This window comes from Peromyscus maniculatus, chromosome 2, assembly GCF_049852395.1.
Source record: "Peromyscus maniculatus bairdii isolate BWxNUB_F1_BW_parent chromosome 2, HU_Pman_BW_mat_3.1, whole genome shotgun sequence".
Taxonomy (NCBI): Eukaryota; Metazoa; Chordata; class Mammalia; order Rodentia; family Cricetidae; genus Peromyscus; species Peromyscus maniculatus.
In genome coordinates this window covers 88,143,389-88,162,594 of record NC_134853.1, presented here as the reverse complement: position 1 = coordinate 88,162,594, position 19,206 = coordinate 88,143,389, and the positions used below count along the sequence as shown (strand labels likewise).

Here is a 19,206-nt window from a genome sequence, read left to right as displayed (position 1 = left end):
GGTTTATACAACAGGTTTCACATAAGGTGCTGAGGTTCAAAAAAGTCAGTGAGGACATAATGGCATGAAAGATTGGACCTGTATCTCTACTGTGTGTACACAGTGCACCATGGCATTTGGGACCAGAGCCTAGACACAGACAAGGATAGCAGGGTGGATATTAGGGTTACTGACTAAGATAAGATTTCTAAATTGGAATCTAAGGAAAGAAACAGGGATGAGTTAAAGATACCCAGACTTCTTTCTGACTGAAAGATAAAGTCTTATTGATGTGAAAAATCACTTCTCAGTGTAAGTTGCAGAAAAAGAAAATAAACTTGGTGGAATTTTTCCTACAAATTCTGATCTTTCTTTGCTTCATGCCACTCTCTGCATCCTTTATGGCTCGGTAGCTGGCACACCCTCTAGGAATTTTCCACAGCCTTACTAACCACAAAGGCAGCTAGGGGATTCCTGGTCAGTGTTACCATTACACAGGAATTTAGTACACTCTTTTCTACTGTCTTTATGTTTTCTTTCACTAGACCACTGATGTGTTTTAGAAAAGGGTGATGTTCAGTTCATCTCGGTGTCTACAGTTCCCATACCTGAATATGGCCTCCACCCAGAAATACCTTTGGAGGAGGAATTCCACAATGCATATGGCCTTCCAGTCTAAAGGAGCACAGAAACACATCGTGTGACTATCCTGGAAAGTCTTAGAAGAGATGAATCTTCTAAGGAGGGGTAATTTTGCTAGAGACTGAATCCCATCAGGCTGTGCGACATAGGCTGCAGAGAGCTTTTGGACTTTTTTATGACTGATGAGGAAAGAAAGATCTTTGAAGCAGTACTATTAAGTCTCAGTTTTAAATAACTGTATCATGAACTGTCATAGGCACTTTAACATTTCATTTAGTCAAAAAAACAGTTTGTTGGAGTTGGGTCATGCCTCATTTGAACACTGGGGAAGGAGATACCACAGGGTTTAAATAAATGTCACTCTTCCAGCCAGTGAGAAGTGTAAGAAATAAAACTGGTTAATTTCAGAGCTGTCCAGAGTCACACCTCACTGAAAGTTGCTAATGAAGTGAGTTTTGATATAGCCTGTCTACTTATTGATAATTTGGGGCCCTTTCTTCTCGAACAGAACTCAGTGGCGGTTGAATGACAACTCTGCCCAGCCTTTGCAATCAACTGTCAATTCTGGGGCCTCTGCAAAAAGAGAGCTCAGTTGATCTAGATAGTGACAGCTGTAAAAATAAAAATAATGTGCTGATATGGACAGAGAAGGGGAGTCCAGAAGACCTCAACCCTATAAAAAGAACTACATGCAACTTAGGAAGGCTAAAAGTGGGAGAAATAGCCTGGCCCAGGAAAAAACACACCGATTGGTTATCCAATAGCAAATGGTCAGCCCCGAAAACATGCATACAAGTAGCCATACATATACATACATGTATATATATAAAACATACATACATATACACACACATACATATACATGTATGTAACAACAGTTAATGAAAAAAGAGGCCAGGAATTTGAAAAGGAGTAAGGATGAGTATACAGAGGATTAGAAGGGCAAAGGGAAGGGGGAAATGATGTAATAATCTCAAAAACAAAAGAAATACTTTTTAAGTGCTTTGCAAACAGGAGAGCAGCTCCCGTGGTAACTACATTCATTTTCACAAAAGCGCATTCGTTTACATTTAGAACTACAAGATGTTGGAGCCGGAAGGAATCTTGGAGACCATCTGTGCTCTGGCTAGGGAACATGAAACCAGCTCCAGTGAACCTGGGCAGCATTGTGCTTTGATCAGAAGAGAGGAAAATATCACAAATTTGATTCTGTCTTCCAAACGTGATGTAGTTTTCCCAATTGAAATCATGACCACCCCATAAGCCTTCAAGTTAACTGACAGATCCAAGATCCTGTGTATAAGAAAAGGCTGTTCCATGCCTTTTCAATTTATATTTGCTGTTATTCACTCATTTGTCTTGTCTGCAGGCACTTGCTTGAAGATAAGCTGGACCAGGCACCAAAGGTTTAAGAAAATATATGAGAGAAAAAAAAAACTAAAGAGTAAGAAAATTCTATTCATCATTTTTTTCCATCCCTGAGAGTTGGGAAGAGATGGCCATTTTTAAAAACGTGAACTTGGGTTTTAATTTTTCCTAGTCATGAAGCATTTAAATCTAGCTAAGAACAGTGGCTGTTTTCTTATTGATTTTTTTCATGAAAAGATTCCTTTAAACATTAGATGTTGCTTTCTATGGCTGGACTTAGACAAACTGAGAACTGGATAGTTCTTGTTTTTATTCTAGATCTTTCTAGCTGAGGTGTACCAAGAGACTAAAGCATTTTTATTTACCACCTTGTCTTTAATCCTGGAGTCTGAATGTGTCCAGTCAAAAGCCTAAAAATACAAATTGAGATAAGTATTAGTGTATATAACATATGCACATTATTGGCTATTTACATTCTGGATCTAGATCTCTACCCATCAATACATTTATATAAGATATTGGCTTATGTTGCTGAGGAGGGTAGCAAGCCAACTAGAGACCACGAGGACAGTCTACTCTAGCTCAAATATGCAGACAGCCTATTCTTTCTTCAGGTAGATCAGTCTTTCTTCTATCAAGGCCTTCAATTGATTGCAGGAGACACGCATACAATGTGGAAGCAATGAATTTTACTCAGTGTCCTAGTCTAATGTTAATATCTAAAAATACCACCACAGATACATTCAGAATAATGTTTGTTCAAGTATTTAAATATGACATCTTCCTCAAGACAATGTTGTAAGTTAACCAGTATCAGCACAAAAACTTGAAGGAGGGGAGAGGAGAAATGAAAATAGCAGTTGTCAGGACAGCACTGGATGTTGAAGATAAGCTGTATTAGATAACAAACACTTAAGAAAATGTATAAGACCAGGGGATGAGGAAGCAGTATGGAGATGGTTCAGGTGGCCAAGTGCCTACTGTGAAAGCATAGGGACCTGGGTTTGGATCTCTAACACCCATGTCAACATTGGGTATGTTGGCGCATATTTATAAGCCATGGATGCTGTATTTCTGAAGCTTCCTGCATGATTCAGAGATAGCTAAGCAGATACAGAGACTCCTCTTCCCAGCAATCACTTATTACATTTATAACTACATTAAGAAGAGTCCTTATGAATCTTGTAAGTTTCAGGACCTTGCCAAGCCTTAAGCCTTAATAAGACTGTGCCAATTTGGAGGAAATAACATTTCAATGTAGATGAAATAGCTTCAGGACAGCAGGTATTAAGCTTTGGCTGTAAAATGTTATCAGCAAGTTCATGTGTTTGAACACCTGGTCCCTAGTTGGTGGTGCTTGTTTTGAAAGGTTGAATAACCTTTAAGAGGCAGGAAATAGGTCATGGGAGGCAAGAGAACCTTGAAGTTATCGTTTTCACTGCTTCCAACACCAGTCCTTGGTTGTTGTTAAGTACCATATAGAAAGCAGCTGCAGCAATCTCTCACAGCCATAGGGAGAGACTCCAGTCACCATACATTCTCCATCATCATTGATGTATCCTAGTAAACTGTGAACCAAAGTGGGTCCTTCCTCCTTTAGGTTGTTTCTGCCTGGAGTTTCCCCATAGGGACCAGAAAACTGACTAATCCAGTGAGTTTTCCCATCTTTATGATTCATTGGTTACACTGCTGCAATATAACCAATGAACAGGCACAGGTTACCTTGTCTTCTCTTGTATAGATCTATAGTGAAGAGAGCAATGCCAGAAGGAGATGAGAATAGAGCCTGGACCTCCAGAAAGTCTTGAGATGGGCCCAGTCAGGTCTAGGTGGCTAGGGACTCCCTGCCTACATAACCTGAAGAAGGGCTGCCATCAGAGCACCTATTTAAGACTGAAGAAATGTCCTCCAAACTCGAAGGTTGATTTCCCCATTTCTACACAGCAAGCTGGTTAGAAGCTATGCCTTTAAGGGTGATGCAGTGGATGGAGCTGGAATATCAGTCATTATTATGAGTTCAAACCCCTCTTTGTGGCTTTGGAAGATCATCTAAATTCTCTGAGACCATGTCTACATGTGTCTAAACAGGAGTTAATGATAGTTGCTTTTCAAATCTGTTAGGAGAAGGAAATGAAAAAATACAAAGAAATGCGAAGATTCTTTCCAGGCAAATTGTTGGTGCTTGGGAACTGTGATTTTTTTTTCTAACACAGATTGAAAGTGTCTAAAAAATTTAAAGAGAACAAGGGATGTGCTACTGAAATTTGAGCCCAAATCTATGCACATTTCAATGGAAGAGCCTTCAGACATCACTGTGTAGAAAAAGCAGTGGATGGTAAATTGATTGCACAGTTGAGAGTTGAGTCTCTGTATGTCTGGGTATCTTCTGCAGGAAACATGCCCTAACTTGCCTTGCATCTGGAAACTGGCATGCCTCTGTGCCTCTGCCTCTGTGCCTCTGCCTCTGTGCCTCTGAATGACTTGGGGTTTGTTCTCTCTCTCTCTCTCTCTCTCTCTCTCTCTCTCTCTCTCTCTCTCTCTCTCTCTCTCTCTCTCTCTCTGTCTCTCTCTCTTTCCTACTCTTTGCTTTTCTGCTGTGCCCTGCCTCTCCATTTCCTTCCTGTTTACAACTCTTTTCTATCATATTTTCCTCTATCACTGAGTGTGATCCCCCCCACACACCTGTGTTCACCTCCCCTTCCTCTTCTTTCCACCTCTTTTCTTCTCAGGGTTTAGGTCTCTTCTTCTCAGACATTAATAGTTATCCCCATTAAGTTGACAATCTCTCATGTGTTAGTCAGAAGGAGGTGGCAGTCCCCCTCCTCTCCCTGTGTTCTGGGCCCGCGAGATGCTCAGATCAGGCACCATCTGTTGCATTCATCCAGGCGACGGGTGAATATTTTGCTACTCCGGGGAGGCAGAGCTTTGCGGGTACCCAAAAGTAATGTGGCTTGTTTGGATAATTTGATATATTGATATTGAGAGAGCTGTTGAATGGGGTCAGGAGGGGTGGAGATGTGGAGCAAAGAGTACAGGATGACATCAGCCATGAAGAGCTTTCCATGAGCACTGCCGCCCTAAGCTTGTCTGGGCTCTTGGCACTGTCGCCAAGTCAAGAGCAGCCAAACAGATGGATGGGATTTGCTACATTGGGATCAGAAGCCCTTGCAGTTCACAGGAGCAAACACCCCCCTCCGTGTGTTGTCCTCTGACACAATTAGTTAAAACGATATCAGCTTAGGAAAAAAAATCAAACAGAAATAAGAGGAGAGGAGCCTACTGTCAGGAATTGAAGAATGCCAGAGACATGACAGTGGTGTGGATATTACCCCAGGCAAGGCTTCTGCCAGATAAAGAAGGATGCTGGAATGGAGCTGGTAGGAGGACGCAATGAGGGGGCTTGTTGTGGAAGTGTAGGCACAGTGGAGGGTATCAGGATAAAAATATTAAGATACCTGGGCAAGAAATATCAGAGAGCCACCATAGACTGGAAACAAAGATACAGAGATGGGAAAATGGCTTTATTGATCCCCGTAAGAATTGGAACTGTGAAACAGGGGACCCTGACAGAATCTATAATTATCTAGAATTCTAGTCTTTATCAGAAATATGCTACATAAACAAGGAGAGAAGAAAGAACTACTCTTATATTTCCTTTCCAGTTTCCTGCCAGAGCACCCTACTGGCCTAGTCCAGTTAGGAGCCAGATGACAAGAAGCCAGATGATGATCCTGCAGGGTCTCAGTAGGGCAGATTGAACCTGGTGGAGAGGCAGAGAACTGGTGATGCAAATAGAGAGCAGTGGGCATATGTCAGGAGTATATACACCCTGTATCACTCCATGCGCAGGGGAATGAAGAGTGGTTGAGCCCACTCTTGTTCAGAGTTAGTCTTCACAACCTCTCTTAATTCCCCTGTGCATGGAGTACCCACAGAGTATGCTTTTTCATGCAAGTTCATGATTGCATCCCTTTCTCTCCATTCAGATGTATCTAAAAGGCCACTATATTTCTTAATCAAAAACTATACTCATGTTTATTTCTGTCAAATGTGGTCCTCATCTCACCTAGGCGCCACCATTTCACAGTCCTTCAAAGCCAGAAAAAGAGGTGCCAAATTCATTGTTTCCCTTTCTTTTGCTATCTTTATAACACGCCACATTCTGTGGGTGTTTTACATCCAATATAACCCTCAACTTTGATGACACCTCAATATATATTATTTCAGCATTCCCCAATTCTCTCCAATGTTTTCTCTACTTCTGGACCTCCACCATTGCTACCCTACTCCAGGCTACCATCAGCTCTTCCTGGACTATATTCTATGCTGTGATCCTAGGTGATCTTTTTACTTTCATTCTTCTTTTCCTCTCCCCTCTCTCCCTTTTCCTCTGTATGAGCATGTATGTGCACATATATGTGTAAAGACTGGAGGAGGACTTAGGGTCCTGTTGAACTTACTCTCCAACTTACCCCTGAGGGTCAGGGCCAAGGTTAAGGTTAGGCTTCTGATTTCATTTCCTGTATTATCTCACATGGCTTGCTATCACTTTATTTTCTTAGATTCATTGATACTAGTTTTCTGCTAAAACCCCTTGTATCATTTACCATTCAATTACAGTACATGCTTGTTATACAACTCACACTCATTTGCCAATTATTAAATCATATTCATCATCCTTTCAGTATGATAAACATCACAAGATAATTTTTTTTGCTTCTTCCAAAGGGCTGTCATAATAAAATACTACAAATAAAGACTTTTTGATGGATACTGAGGCTGAAAATCCAACATCAAAATGGAGGTTCCCTTGGTGAGATTTTCCTTCCCAGCCTGTAGATACTGCCTTTTCTCTTTTCTGAAGCTTGTCTCTCCTTCTCCCCAACCCTTTCTTTCTTCTTCTCTTTGTTTGAGAATTTCAGACCATTGCCTGTTCTGAACATTTGACCATAGCCTAGCATCCTCTTATGATCCTGGTCAAATCACTCTTTTCTATATATACTGAGTTAAACTTGACATGACACTGCTTTTCAGAATCATACTGTAACCTCTGGTTAGAATAGGGAGCCTGTAAGTGGAATCTCCTTGGATCACCTTCATAGACCTGACTTGAGATATCTGGGGAGAAGACAGCAAAAGATGTAGGTGAGGAATCTAGAATGCCACCATATGGTTCATTTGCATTGTCAATTGTGTTTCTTAGCAATCTGATTCTTCCTGTGTCCCTGAAGATGGGGCTTCCCACAGAACCTAATATCCAAATCCACCCTCTGGTTTTGACTTACCTTGCAGACACATCTGTCTAAGTTGATAGTTTTTTTTCCTGAGAAAACAAGAAGTGGGTGTTAAGAGTTGTGTGTGGGGGTGTTCTTTGTCTAATCTGGAGAAATCTATGCAAAGAAAAATAAATCTCTAGTGCACGCCATCTCGTGGCATCAAGTGGTAGGGAGCTCCACCTGAGAAGAAATTCCCCAGCCTCTGCTGAGTGGGTGGAGGGAGACTGAGTTTGAAGATTTCCAAGTCAGGGCTGTCTTTGGGCATTTCTCAGAACGAAGGCACTGAGGCCATTTGGCTGTGTCCTGTTTTCTTCCGCTGCTTTCCTCCCCTACCTTTGATAGTCTCTCACATCTCTCCCAGTCCTTCCTAGTTTTTCTTTTTATGCTCTACAGTTTCTCTCTGTACTTCTGATCTCATTTTCTCTATTCCCTGGGATTTTCTATTGGTCTCAATTTGGAAACTGGAAATGTGGCCATGGAGAAGTCACCAGTGGGTTGTTCCAACTGGACTGGCACATTTGCAGGCTTGGCTAGCACTTGTTAGCATGGAGAAACATCATATGACTTGTTTGGAGGCCTTGTTTTTTCCTTGATAAGGGGTATGGACTTACATGACCTGCATCCCACAATACTGCAGTTTTATCACTAAGCTATTATGTGACCTTCACTGTCACTCTCCCAATTCAAGGCACCATGACCCATGGGTGGCTTATGCAGAAATCTTAGTCCCTGTCTCCTTTCCCATTTCCATGTGTATTCCCCTTACTTTCATCAGTCATAGTTAGCAAAGAGACCTAACTTACATATGTCAGTTTCTCCTTTAAAGCCATTCAATGATGATCTTCGCCATTTAGATGAAATCTAAACTAAATATTGTGTCCTCATCCTCCTGCTTCATTTTGTAGTACCCTCTGTGTGCACCCACACAGTACTCCTTTCTCTTGTTGAAAGAGCCTCACCTCTGTGTCCTCAGATTATCACACTTGCTTCTCCTTTGCTTAGGACAGTCTCATCCCAAATGTCCTCTAACTCCTATCCTGCTCTGCTTTCTTTGCTGCTTTCCACTCGTCATTATGACCTCCGTTATAATAGTGCCTTTTCCAAGAAGGCTGCCTTGACTTTCTGGATGGCTAAAGTACCTTGTTGTTATATTCTGTATTCAGAATTGTGGCCTGATATTGGAAGTTCCCAGATATGTATATCCTACTGTATTAGGAATTATTTGAAACATGGATTGTACCTAAATTTTCACCATCATATCCCAAGGGCTTATTCCAATGCCTAACATCTAGTAGGTGATAGATAATGACAATTGTATCTGTCCTTAGGCTAGTGACTTGATTTGTAGTTTCTTATCATTAGTGGGTTAAAGATAGAGTTTCAGAGACTCAAGGTGGCCAATCCCAGTCCCCCAGGGACTGAGAGTGGGCCAAGCCTTAACCTCAGCCCCATTGCCACCCTGTAGCAGCAGCTGAGGCGACACAGGAGACAGTGGAGTCCCTGATGCAGAAGTTCAAGGAGAGTTTCCGCGCTAACACGCCAGTGGAGATCGGTCAGCTGCAGCCAGCCTTGCGCAGTGCCTCTGCAGGGAGGAGGAAGCGGAGGAGCAAGTCTCGAGGTAGGAACTCCGGCATCGAGCCAGAAGACAGAAGTCTGTCCTGTGTTTATAGATCCTGGGAACCTTCTCCCTCACCTCCCCCTTCCCCCTATCACTTCTAGAACTTCCCCTCTGTTAAGCCCCCTTGAAGATAATGGGGTGTGCCCCTGGGATTAGAAATAACCTCGCTGAGACCCATGCTGCCTCACTTGAGAATGACAATGAACACTCTAAATTTTTAAGTGGTTGTGAGGATGAGAGGAGATATATGGAAAGCTCCTTTTACAGGAACCTCAAGAAGCAGGTACTCTTCTCAAGGGCATCCCCACAAAGAGTGCAAGAGAAGCAGAGTATCCTTGTGAAAGGCATGAGAACCATTGGTTGGAAGTCAGATGAAAGGGCCCCTAGGAACATTGTTGGGGAAGCACATTTTAGGACCCTGAAGAATACAGGATGAGTTGGCATCATAGATTAGACGGAACTGATTCTTATTTCTATTCTGTCACTGTGTCTAAGGTACACCTATCTCACCGCAATGTCTGCCCTCCCCCTTCTGGTTTTTTTTTTTTTTTTCACTTCATCTCTTACATCATCATTTCCTCTGACCACCTGTGTGACTTTGTATATGGGAAGACCCCACTTGTCATTGTCTGATTTCTGAACCTACTCTTCGGTTTTTCCCCGATTGCTCAGTGATCTTTGGTTCATTGCTCTCCTTTGTACCTCTCACTCCTCCATCTGCGATAACTTCATTCAGGACTTACTATTTGTATGTTCAAGCTAAAAATATGGCCTTGAAAACTATATGACGTTCATATCTTTACCGTTTCTAGTGAGTCTGTGTGCTCTGACCTCCACACTTTTTCTTTTGCCATTCTCTCTGTGTGTCATAAACAAATAAACTGACCCCTATAAATTATCTTTTCCCATTTATTCACACCCAACTTATTCCAGGCAATAGGCTAAATGATATATAGACCTTATTCATCAGAGTCCTTTTTTAGCAGGTATAATAATTTGAGGATGTCCTAGAGTAGTGCTTCTCAATCTTCCTAACACTGAGGCCCTTTAATATAGTTCTTCATGCTGTGGTGACCCCCAGCCATAACATTATTTTGTTGCTACCTCGTGACTGTAATTTTACAACTGTTAGAGTCATAATGGACATATCTGGTACACAGGATACCTGATATTCAACCCCTATGAAAGAGTCACAACCCACAAGTTGAGAACCACTACCATAAAAAGTGGTAGAGCCAGAAAATCTCAACCAGAGTCCCAAACCTAGTAGCTTATCTACCATGTTCTGTACTTTTGAAATCCTAAGCATTTTTCCAAGCACTTAAATGGCACACTTCCACAAAGGCATCATTAATTGTGGCAGTCACAACTCACTATGAAGTCTTCCGGATTTTTTTAGATGTTAGTACTGGTTCCCTGTATATATGATAATTTGCTTTTTATCTGGCTTTTTCCTTAGCTACATAGAGATCTTGGGATGGTTCTCCTAGTTGAATGATATTTACAGCTAGAACCAAATCAGAGTTTGAAAACATGGCAGGGTGGTGGTTGGTATTTGTTTCAGTAATGTCTGGGTCCTAAATCTGTGAACTTTAATTAAGAATTGTGGAGAGGCAGACAAGATCTTCATGTCTACAGGAGGCCATGCATGAAAGCAGAGGGAATTATAGAGTTAATTTTTGAAATTCATGTAATACACAGCAATTTCCATGAAATCAGCAATTGTGGTATACTAATGCCAACCCAGTCACTTTCAACTTCTACGGCTTTGGAATAATCGTCACTTTCTCTGAGTCTTGGTTTTCCAATTTAATAAAATGAGACTCATTAAACTATAAGAATGCTATAGCATTCTAGTAAAATGGTGAGAATGTCAGACAGCATGCATTGGAAGTACATAAATGCTGTCCTGTGTGTTTTCCTGGGCTGTACATTCAGATCACTTAAAAATCTTGCCCAGCTTTTTCTATGCATCTTTATTCTTTCAAGTTCACCAAAAGTGCTCTTCTGCCATCTTATGTTTCACACCCCATGAGCCTATTTGACTTCAAGTAAATCATTTCTCTCTTCTTAAAGACAAATCTGAATTTATTTCTTTATTTATCTTAAACATCTTTATGTCACCTAACCCTTCAAAACTATCTATTTTATGCTTGACAATTTTTATAAGCAGACTTCTACTGTAAGACAACTGGGCAGTTTTTCATATTACATCAATATTTTAAAAATGGCACATAGAGTTCTTTTGTTTCATTTTTCTGAAAATTTGACCTTCTTTTTGTAAGCTCTCTATTCCCTATCAGAGCAGAATTTTGGGATGAGATTGTTAATGAGCACACAGCACTTGATCTTGACTGGAAATGGATACTAAATGGTCATCACTTGCTAGTTAGAAGGAGTCTCAGCATTCTGATGAATAAATCCAAGTGTAGCTCCTCAATGCACATAAAAATTATTCTGCCTTTCTTTGTCACACCACGACTACTGTCATTTCTTGCTTCCTCTTTGTAACTATACCCTGCTTGTGATTCAGTCTCCCTAGACAGAACAGCTAGATTACTTCTTTCAGAATCCTAGAGCAGTTAAGATTTGCTTATGACCTTCAGTAATTTCCCATTCTCCCTGGAATAGAATCTGAACTCTTAACTCTGAAATGCAATCGCTGTATGATGAGGATCTGGTTCCTACTGTCTTCCCCAATACTGTCTGCTCTGATTTTTTTTGCATTCTAGCCAAACTGGCTGCTGCTGTCCTGTTTCATGAACACAGCTAGCACATCCTTTCCTCAGAGCCCAGCAACTCACTAATGCTTCTGGTGCATTGTTCTTTCTGCATCTTCTGTTACCAACAGCTACTGTCCTACCTGATTCCTTCTCACCTTTCATCTCTCAGCTCAGATATCAGCACTTTCTCCCGTGTTCATCAGTCATGACTGTTTTCTCCTTTTGAATTGGCAACCAACTGTTCTATCAGCATGTGTGTGTGTGTGTGTGTGTGTATGTGTGTATATATATATATACATATATATATATATATGTATATATATATATGTATGTATATATATATTGAATATATATATGGAATTTAGCCTAAGATTATTTTTCTTTGCTTGTTTGCTATCTTCCTCTTACAAATAGATGCTTCATATTTATAAATCTAAAACATACAAAGTATTGAACAAATGCTTCTTGAATATATGAGCATCTGAAATTACTTTTAGTTTTATTTCATTGGAATTGATGGTGTGAAAAAAGTCCTTGCTGAACAAAAAGCAGCCTAATCTTCCAGAAATGCTTCCCCACCACAGACAGACAGACTGACAAGTAGTAATGAAACCAATGTCATTAAAACATTTCATAAATAGTTCACAAACAAGGTTATGGTGTTTCTGTTGCCACCCCTGGATCTGGCTGCAGCTGGAGAGGAGGAAGGAGCATAGTACACATCCACACCTGTTCACCACAAGCTGTTGAGATGTCATTGGCCTCGGGAGATGACTCAGTGGGCAAAGTAATTGCTTGCAGTCATGAAGACCACAGCTCCCATATCCATGTAAAAATCGGTGTGTTGTAGTTCATATCTGTTATCCAAGTGCTGGGCAGGCAGAGGCAGAAGTGTCCCTGGGACTTATTGGGCAGCTACTTTTGCTGAATCACTGAACTGCAGTTTCAGGGAGAGAGTTTGTCTCCTAAAATAAGGTGGAAATTGATAGAGAAAGACACTGGTTGGTACTCTCTTTTCTCCACATATATGTGTGTGTCCACCTGCATATTCCTAAGAACACATACACATTCATAACACACACACACACACACACACACACACACACACACACATACACACACACACACACACACACACACACACACATACACACACACACACACACACACATGCACATTTTCTTGGAGAGTAGCATTTCACTATCAAAACTCTGTACTCACCCAATTCTTGGAGATTACTGCACTGTTTTTAATTTTTTAATTCTGTTAAGGCTCTGGGAAGCCTGCTGTATGAAAAGCAAGGCTGCTTTGTTGAATTCACTGTCTGTGATACCATCTTGCCTGCAGACTCTATTTTTACTCTGGAACATTTATTAACATCTCGTCCAACAGAAGCATCCTCAGAAACCCAACTTAGAAATGCCCCATTACCCCTCACAAGCCATCAGAAAGCTTAAATATGATGGTCTGGCTCCCCAGTCTTCCATCGTGTCACCCCTCCCCATGCCGCTGAGGTGGCTGTAGGCCTTCTGGCCCAGAATGAGAGCACCTGGCCTCTCTCTGCTTCATTAGGCTCCACGCCCAATGTGTGGTGCCCAGTAGTTCCCAGCAGATGGAATGGGTAGCTGAGAACCAGTGTCATGGAATTGAGCACATGGCTGAAAGCAGCTCCAATGTGTTTCTGTAGCTCAGGTTTCCTCCTAAGAGGCCTGATAGATGCTAAGCTGTAGCATACCTCATCTGACAAGGAAGGCTATTGGAGAGCTTAATTGCTGCCTTCATGTCTGTGACATGATTTTATGAGGCAGCTGTTAAGTAGCCACTCCCCAGTGTCCTGAAGGCTGTGAAAAGGAGGGGTCACACTCAAATAAAGCAGAGGAGGGCTTCTTCAAATGTGAGGAAGGGCTTCTTGAGGCTCCTGCAGTTTAGGCGATGGTTCTTAAAAGCATTTGAAAATTAATTCTGCAGTTGTCTATCAGGGTGGTCTTTATTAAGTAAGTAAATCAGATGCATAGCCTCTGTTTTCCTTTCTGTGAGTTGTGTTAATAATGCTAGCCTAATAGCCTCACATGCAGGTGGGAAATGACATCCAAGAGAGGTTTGCCTCCCCCACCCTGGGGACGGGGCTGGGTGGCAGTGGCACACACCTTTAATCCCAGCAGAGCCAGGCAGATCTCTGTGAGATCTGTGAGTTCTCTGTGAGTTCGAGGCCAGCCTGGTCTACAGCGTGAGATCCAGGACAGGTACCAAAACTACACAGAGAAGCCCTGTCTCAAGAAAACAAAAAACAATCAAACAAAAAAGAATAGTCAGGATATTCACTGCCATCAAGACCCTACACCCTTGGTCTCTAGAGGCTCACAGATATACTCCTTATTTATGGACCATAATCTATATCTTGTTTGGCACATCCTTACACCTAACTGGGATTCCTGAAGCACCCTTTTCATTTAACCTTGTCAAACACAAATCCAAATCCATCTTCTACCATGGTAGCTATCATGGTCTTTTGAGATCACACTGAATCTGGCCACATCACTCCCTGCCAAGAACATTTTCCTTATACTCTGTCACCTGCAACAAGGGCTTATTTAGATCTTTGTACGGCTTCTTCTTAAGCCAGGTGATCATGAACCAAAAGGTCAGCCTTTGTACTCAAATGACCTGGATTATAAAGTCTAAATTTCTGATTCAATCTTTTAAAAACATTCTACTGATACCCTGTAAATTCACTTGCTACTAAGTCTGACAACTTGTGTCCCATTATTGGAACCCATGAGTTGTCCTTTAACATCCATATGTACTCCAGGGCTGGCATTACATTTGTATAAACACACACACACACACACACACACACACACACACACACACACACACCAGTCATTCTGTTTCACAGTTGATTTGGGTTTGTTATACCATTTATTAGCTAATTATTTAACAGTTTTTCAAATCTTCAGATAATATTGTATCCCAAGGAGAAGAACCATTCAGGGAGGGCGATAGTACCCCTTTAAAGTATTTTTGCACAATCAAATCAGGTAAAGCACTTAGCACAATAGCACAGAGCAAAGCATAAGATGCACAATGGATAGGTGCTCTATAATTTTGTCATTTGTTACTTTTTGTGCTCCTCTTGATATTATTGTATTTTAGTCTTATTGTAGTCAGTATTATTGTAGTCAGCCCCACAGGAATATATTTACCTGGGTTCAAAATCAAGAACATAGAGGGTGAAGGACACAATGTTTAATAGATTTAAAATCTAGCAATGACTAGCTGCACAGGTTTCTTTAGAGCCAAGACTCCACTCTTTCTCTGACTCTTAGCCATAGGTTACTGTTCTTTATAGCCAATGCTAGCCTACTCTCCCTTGACCCAATTATTATATTAGTACTAAATGTGATCTGCTAGAAAGACCTGCCCCTCTTCACCTTCAAACTTTAACTTTGGAATACTCTCTGTGAAGCATGTCCTCATCTCATGCCCCTCCTGAAGGAGCCATTGTTGTCTCTACTCCCTTCCAGTCATGGAACTCCTCTTTATCATTCCTTTATTGTTATTGTCCATTCTAAAGATAGGTTGGAACATCTGTCATGTTCTTCAACTTTTATGGTTCTGTAAGGAAAACGCAGTCTTTTATGCTCTCTGTAGCCTATTTGTGTAACAAAGAATTTGCCTAGGATAATATTTCATTGCATGTGAAGATAAATGAATAAAAAGAGATGGATAGGTAGATGATTGGGTGAAAAAAAATAAAAGAATTAGTGAGAAGACTCATGGAATGCAAAGATTACAAAGAATCTATTTGGACTTTAATATATTCTAGACATAGTCCCATCATATATTATCTCATTTAAAGGCTTCCAAAAAGCCTATGTGTGTTATCCCAGTTTAATAAAGCAAGAAACCAAAGTTCACACTTTTTAAGTGACTTGTCAGAGATTACCCAACCAATAAACTATGGGGCTGTGAATTCATAGCCCACATTTAAATTACAAGATGACTTGAGTTCTGCTCTTAGCTACCCTGGCGATGTTCTTTGAGCTGCGAAATTATGTCAACTTTGTCTAGTAACTACAAGGAAGTATATGTAGTTTCTCTTGCATTGGCACATTTTTTTGTGTGTCAGCATTGCTGCTGTGAGAGTGTTAGGAGCTACAGTCTTCTGTAAGGCGAGACATATCCTTTTCTGAGAGAACATAGAGCCAGCGCTCCCCCAGTCAGGCTTTTTATGACTCTAGAGAGTTCAGAAGTTAGGATATTAGTCCTGCTTTGTGCATTTTTAAGGTATTTACTCAACCTTTTCAGGATGATATACATATATAAGATGTGTGTATCACTTGTGTCTCTGTCCATCAACAGTAATCATTTATTATCATTTATTAAAGAAAGAACAGAAGAATCACACACACAGCCACAGTGAGGTGTTGAAGGTTGATGTCAAATACTTGCCAACATGGAATAATAATTAAGGAAGGCTTCACAGAGGATGAAACCCTCAGAAGATGTCTTGATATTAACCAGGGAGTAGGTTAGGAAGACATTTCTAGAAGGAAAAAATGAATGGGTCTTTTCTCTTGGGAAACTGTCCCTAGGAGCAGGCATATGTTAAGACACATATATTCTTCCTTTTATTAGTAAGTAGCTATAAATTATTCACTTAGTTGGAATAAAGTAGCCAGAAACATTAATGACTTTAGAATAGTTGTCTTAATGGGTTGTTGCTCTGCTTATAAATATTGGACAAGCAGGCCCAGGGTCTGTCTTTGTTTCTTTGGTCACCATCATAGTTATGCTGATCTTTTAGACACTGTGGAAGTCTCCTCTTCCTGTCAAGGACTCACCTGTGCATTTCTAGGGAGACCACACAGATACTGACAAAGTTTGGAACGAGTATACATGACATTGATATGACAAAATTTGAAAGGGTTTTATTGAAAAGCTGTCCTTTCTGACAAAGGGCCTTAGTCACTGCATCATCAAAATCAAGTTGGTTTAAAATAGTAGATGGTAACATCTCAGTTAGGAGGTCTAGATAAACCACAGGTACCTGAAGTCCATGCTAAAATAATCTCTCATTTCATTACCTTTGTGACATTTCTGCAGCTCTGTTTTCGACCCCCTCCTCCATTGCCAGCATACAAAGCTTGCTTTTGTATCAGATTGGGGGGGAAGGAATCTAAAGCCACTTTTGTCTTATGAGGTCTTTTCAACTTTTTTTTCCCAGAATGAAGGTCATGAACTTTTCCTCCAACTTTTTATATCCCCTTTCCTGATTTTCTTGAGCTATTTATCATGTATTGCCTTTTATTAGAATAATTTATAGCCACTTCATATCTTCTTCTGCCTTAATGAATCTGCTCAAGTGCAGCAGTGGTTTCCAGGCAGTGCGTGAGTTCCCACTGACTCGCCTCCTTCCTGACAAACAGCAGATGCTCAATTAATGTTTGATAAATTATTGGGTGATTAATCAGTGTGACTGCATAGTCTGAGATAAGAGCTCCCATTCTCCATGCTATAGTGTTCCCATTTCCGAGGCTCTAAGATTCTGAAGTTTCTCCTTCAGGAGAGATACAGCCTTTGTCCCAGCTTTGAAACTGGGACATGAACTTTGAAAATAAATTATGTCTCCATTATCTAATATGTAATTCATACAATCATATGATTACTCTTATAGGAAGGCTGGGAGGACTAGACTTAATGTATGCAAAGAATTCAGCAAGCCACACTGAACATAGTGAGTACATAATAAATCTGTGTTGTTAATTTAGGAAGCAAAGGTGATAGGCTAGGTAATTTGCACCAATCTTTTCCAACTTAAATTGCCTTTGATTATAAATGTGATTGAGAAGTGCTGTTATTGACCAAACTTAGGAGTTGAAATAAACTTCTTGTTTGAACACTAGCCCTGCCTTGAGTGTTGTGGGTATATAGAAGAGTTGTTGACTATCCTCAGGATTCCACCTCTAGCATCTGCAAATGTGATATACTTGTCATTCTTCTTCAACTGATGCTGTGAATTAGCTGCATCCTGGATCAGAATCTTAGAACATTCAAAGAAAGGGAATGCTTTGCATCTTTGTTGAGGAAACCTTTCCACCCGGTCCCTGGCTTTTCCTCTATTGGCCACAGATGTTGTCCTAGGTGTAAAGCTACCATCCAGGTTATCCTCAATTGTGTCTGTATCAGGTGTGAGAGAGTTAATCAGAAGTCACAGCACAAAGCAACCTCCATAAATCTTTTCTGGTGTGCTTTTCAAAGAAGTTTGCTTTCTAGAAAGTGTATGTCACCTCCAGGCGATTTCCCTTGTCCATCTGAAATGTGTCAGGGAGCTCTCAGTCAATTCCACCACGTCTGCCTATTGAAAGGCAACTACAAGGGGGTTTAGCAGGAGACTCTAGACCAAGCTTTGGTGATGGCTAAAGACAGCACTCGAGGGCACTTCCTTCATCAAAACGAGATGTTATTATGTCACTTAGTTTTTTATATAATAAAACACTCCGAAACACATTGTCTTTATCAGAAGCCATTTATTTAGTATTTACTTCAAGTCAAGCATTTGCACTTGGCAAAGCTGGACAGTTCAGGTCTCAGTGGGGCAGGACCCAGACCTGAGTGCATCTGTTCACCTTAGTAACTGTTCATCAAGCTCTGCAGGCTCATTTATATGCTATAGGGTTTCATAAATGTGTCTCAAGGTTTTCTTAGCCAGCTTGCTTTTAAGTGTAGAAATTTCAGGAAAAGATTCTTATCTCTGTCAGAAATGAGCATATTTAAGAATGGATTCAAGTCCCTATTCAAGAACCTATAAATTAAACAGCCTCTTTTCATGGCGTTTGAGCATGTAAAAACATTTAGGCCACCTGACCCACAGTAGTGTTGGCTGTTGGAGAATTTTGATAAAGCACATAGATAGACGTTAGTAGTTATTGCTCGTTTCAAATTCAGCTGTAATCAAATGGGTAAATAGGTGAGACCATTACAGAGAGTGGTTTTGCATTCTCCTATGTTTAAAGTAGACATGGTTAAACATATTGAGGCAATGTCATGGAGTGCCTGAGACATTAGCCGTTTTCAAGCTGTGCTCCAAATAGGCACTTGGAGCAAGGCATAAGGAGTTGTTGCTGAGTATGTGTGACTGTTCTATCAAGGTCTTACTATACTATACTTATACATTAGGCATCACCATTTTTTTTTGAAAACTCTTAGTCTTAAATGTATATGAATATATATTCTTTTTTTTTCACTGTTCAAGGTTTATTTGGTGTTTTCATTGGGATGACACGGGTAGTTGGTTGCATCATCCATACGCACATCTTACTTTTTATATAGTATTTCAATGCACATTACAGACACATAATACACAAAATAATATCCTTTAGAACAGTTATGCACAAATATGCATGATGGGTTTACCCACTGGAGCCACGTTATGACTGACTGGGAACTCACTGGCCTAGGCATGTTGGTGAGGGTGCGCAGCAGACACAGCAGGCTCCCAAGATAACGGAAGCCTGCACACAGTTGGCAGTGTGTCTCAGAGACAGTGGGACGACAGCGGGACTGTCACATCAACCAGGTTACCACTACACAAGTACCA

The 19,206-nt window shown here is 40.8% G+C and overlaps 1 protein-coding gene across 4 annotated transcripts in view; it reads left to right on the top strand.

The window, feature by feature from the left end:
* Nucleotides 1-19,206, top strand: part of Astn2 (astrotactin 2) — a 952,034-nt gene that overhangs the window by 256,504 nt on the left and 676,324 nt on the right. For 2 of the 4 annotated variants that reach the window (XM_076564362.1, XM_076564361.1), the window contains exon 4: nt 8,731-8,883. The exons of the other annotated variants lie outside the window; for them this stretch is intronic. In XM_076564362.1, the coding sequence (XP_076420477.1) occupies nt 8,731-8,883 (153 nt within the window). The remainder of the gene's footprint in view (nt 1-8,730; nt 8,884-19,206) is intronic. 4 annotated transcript variants of the gene reach the window in all.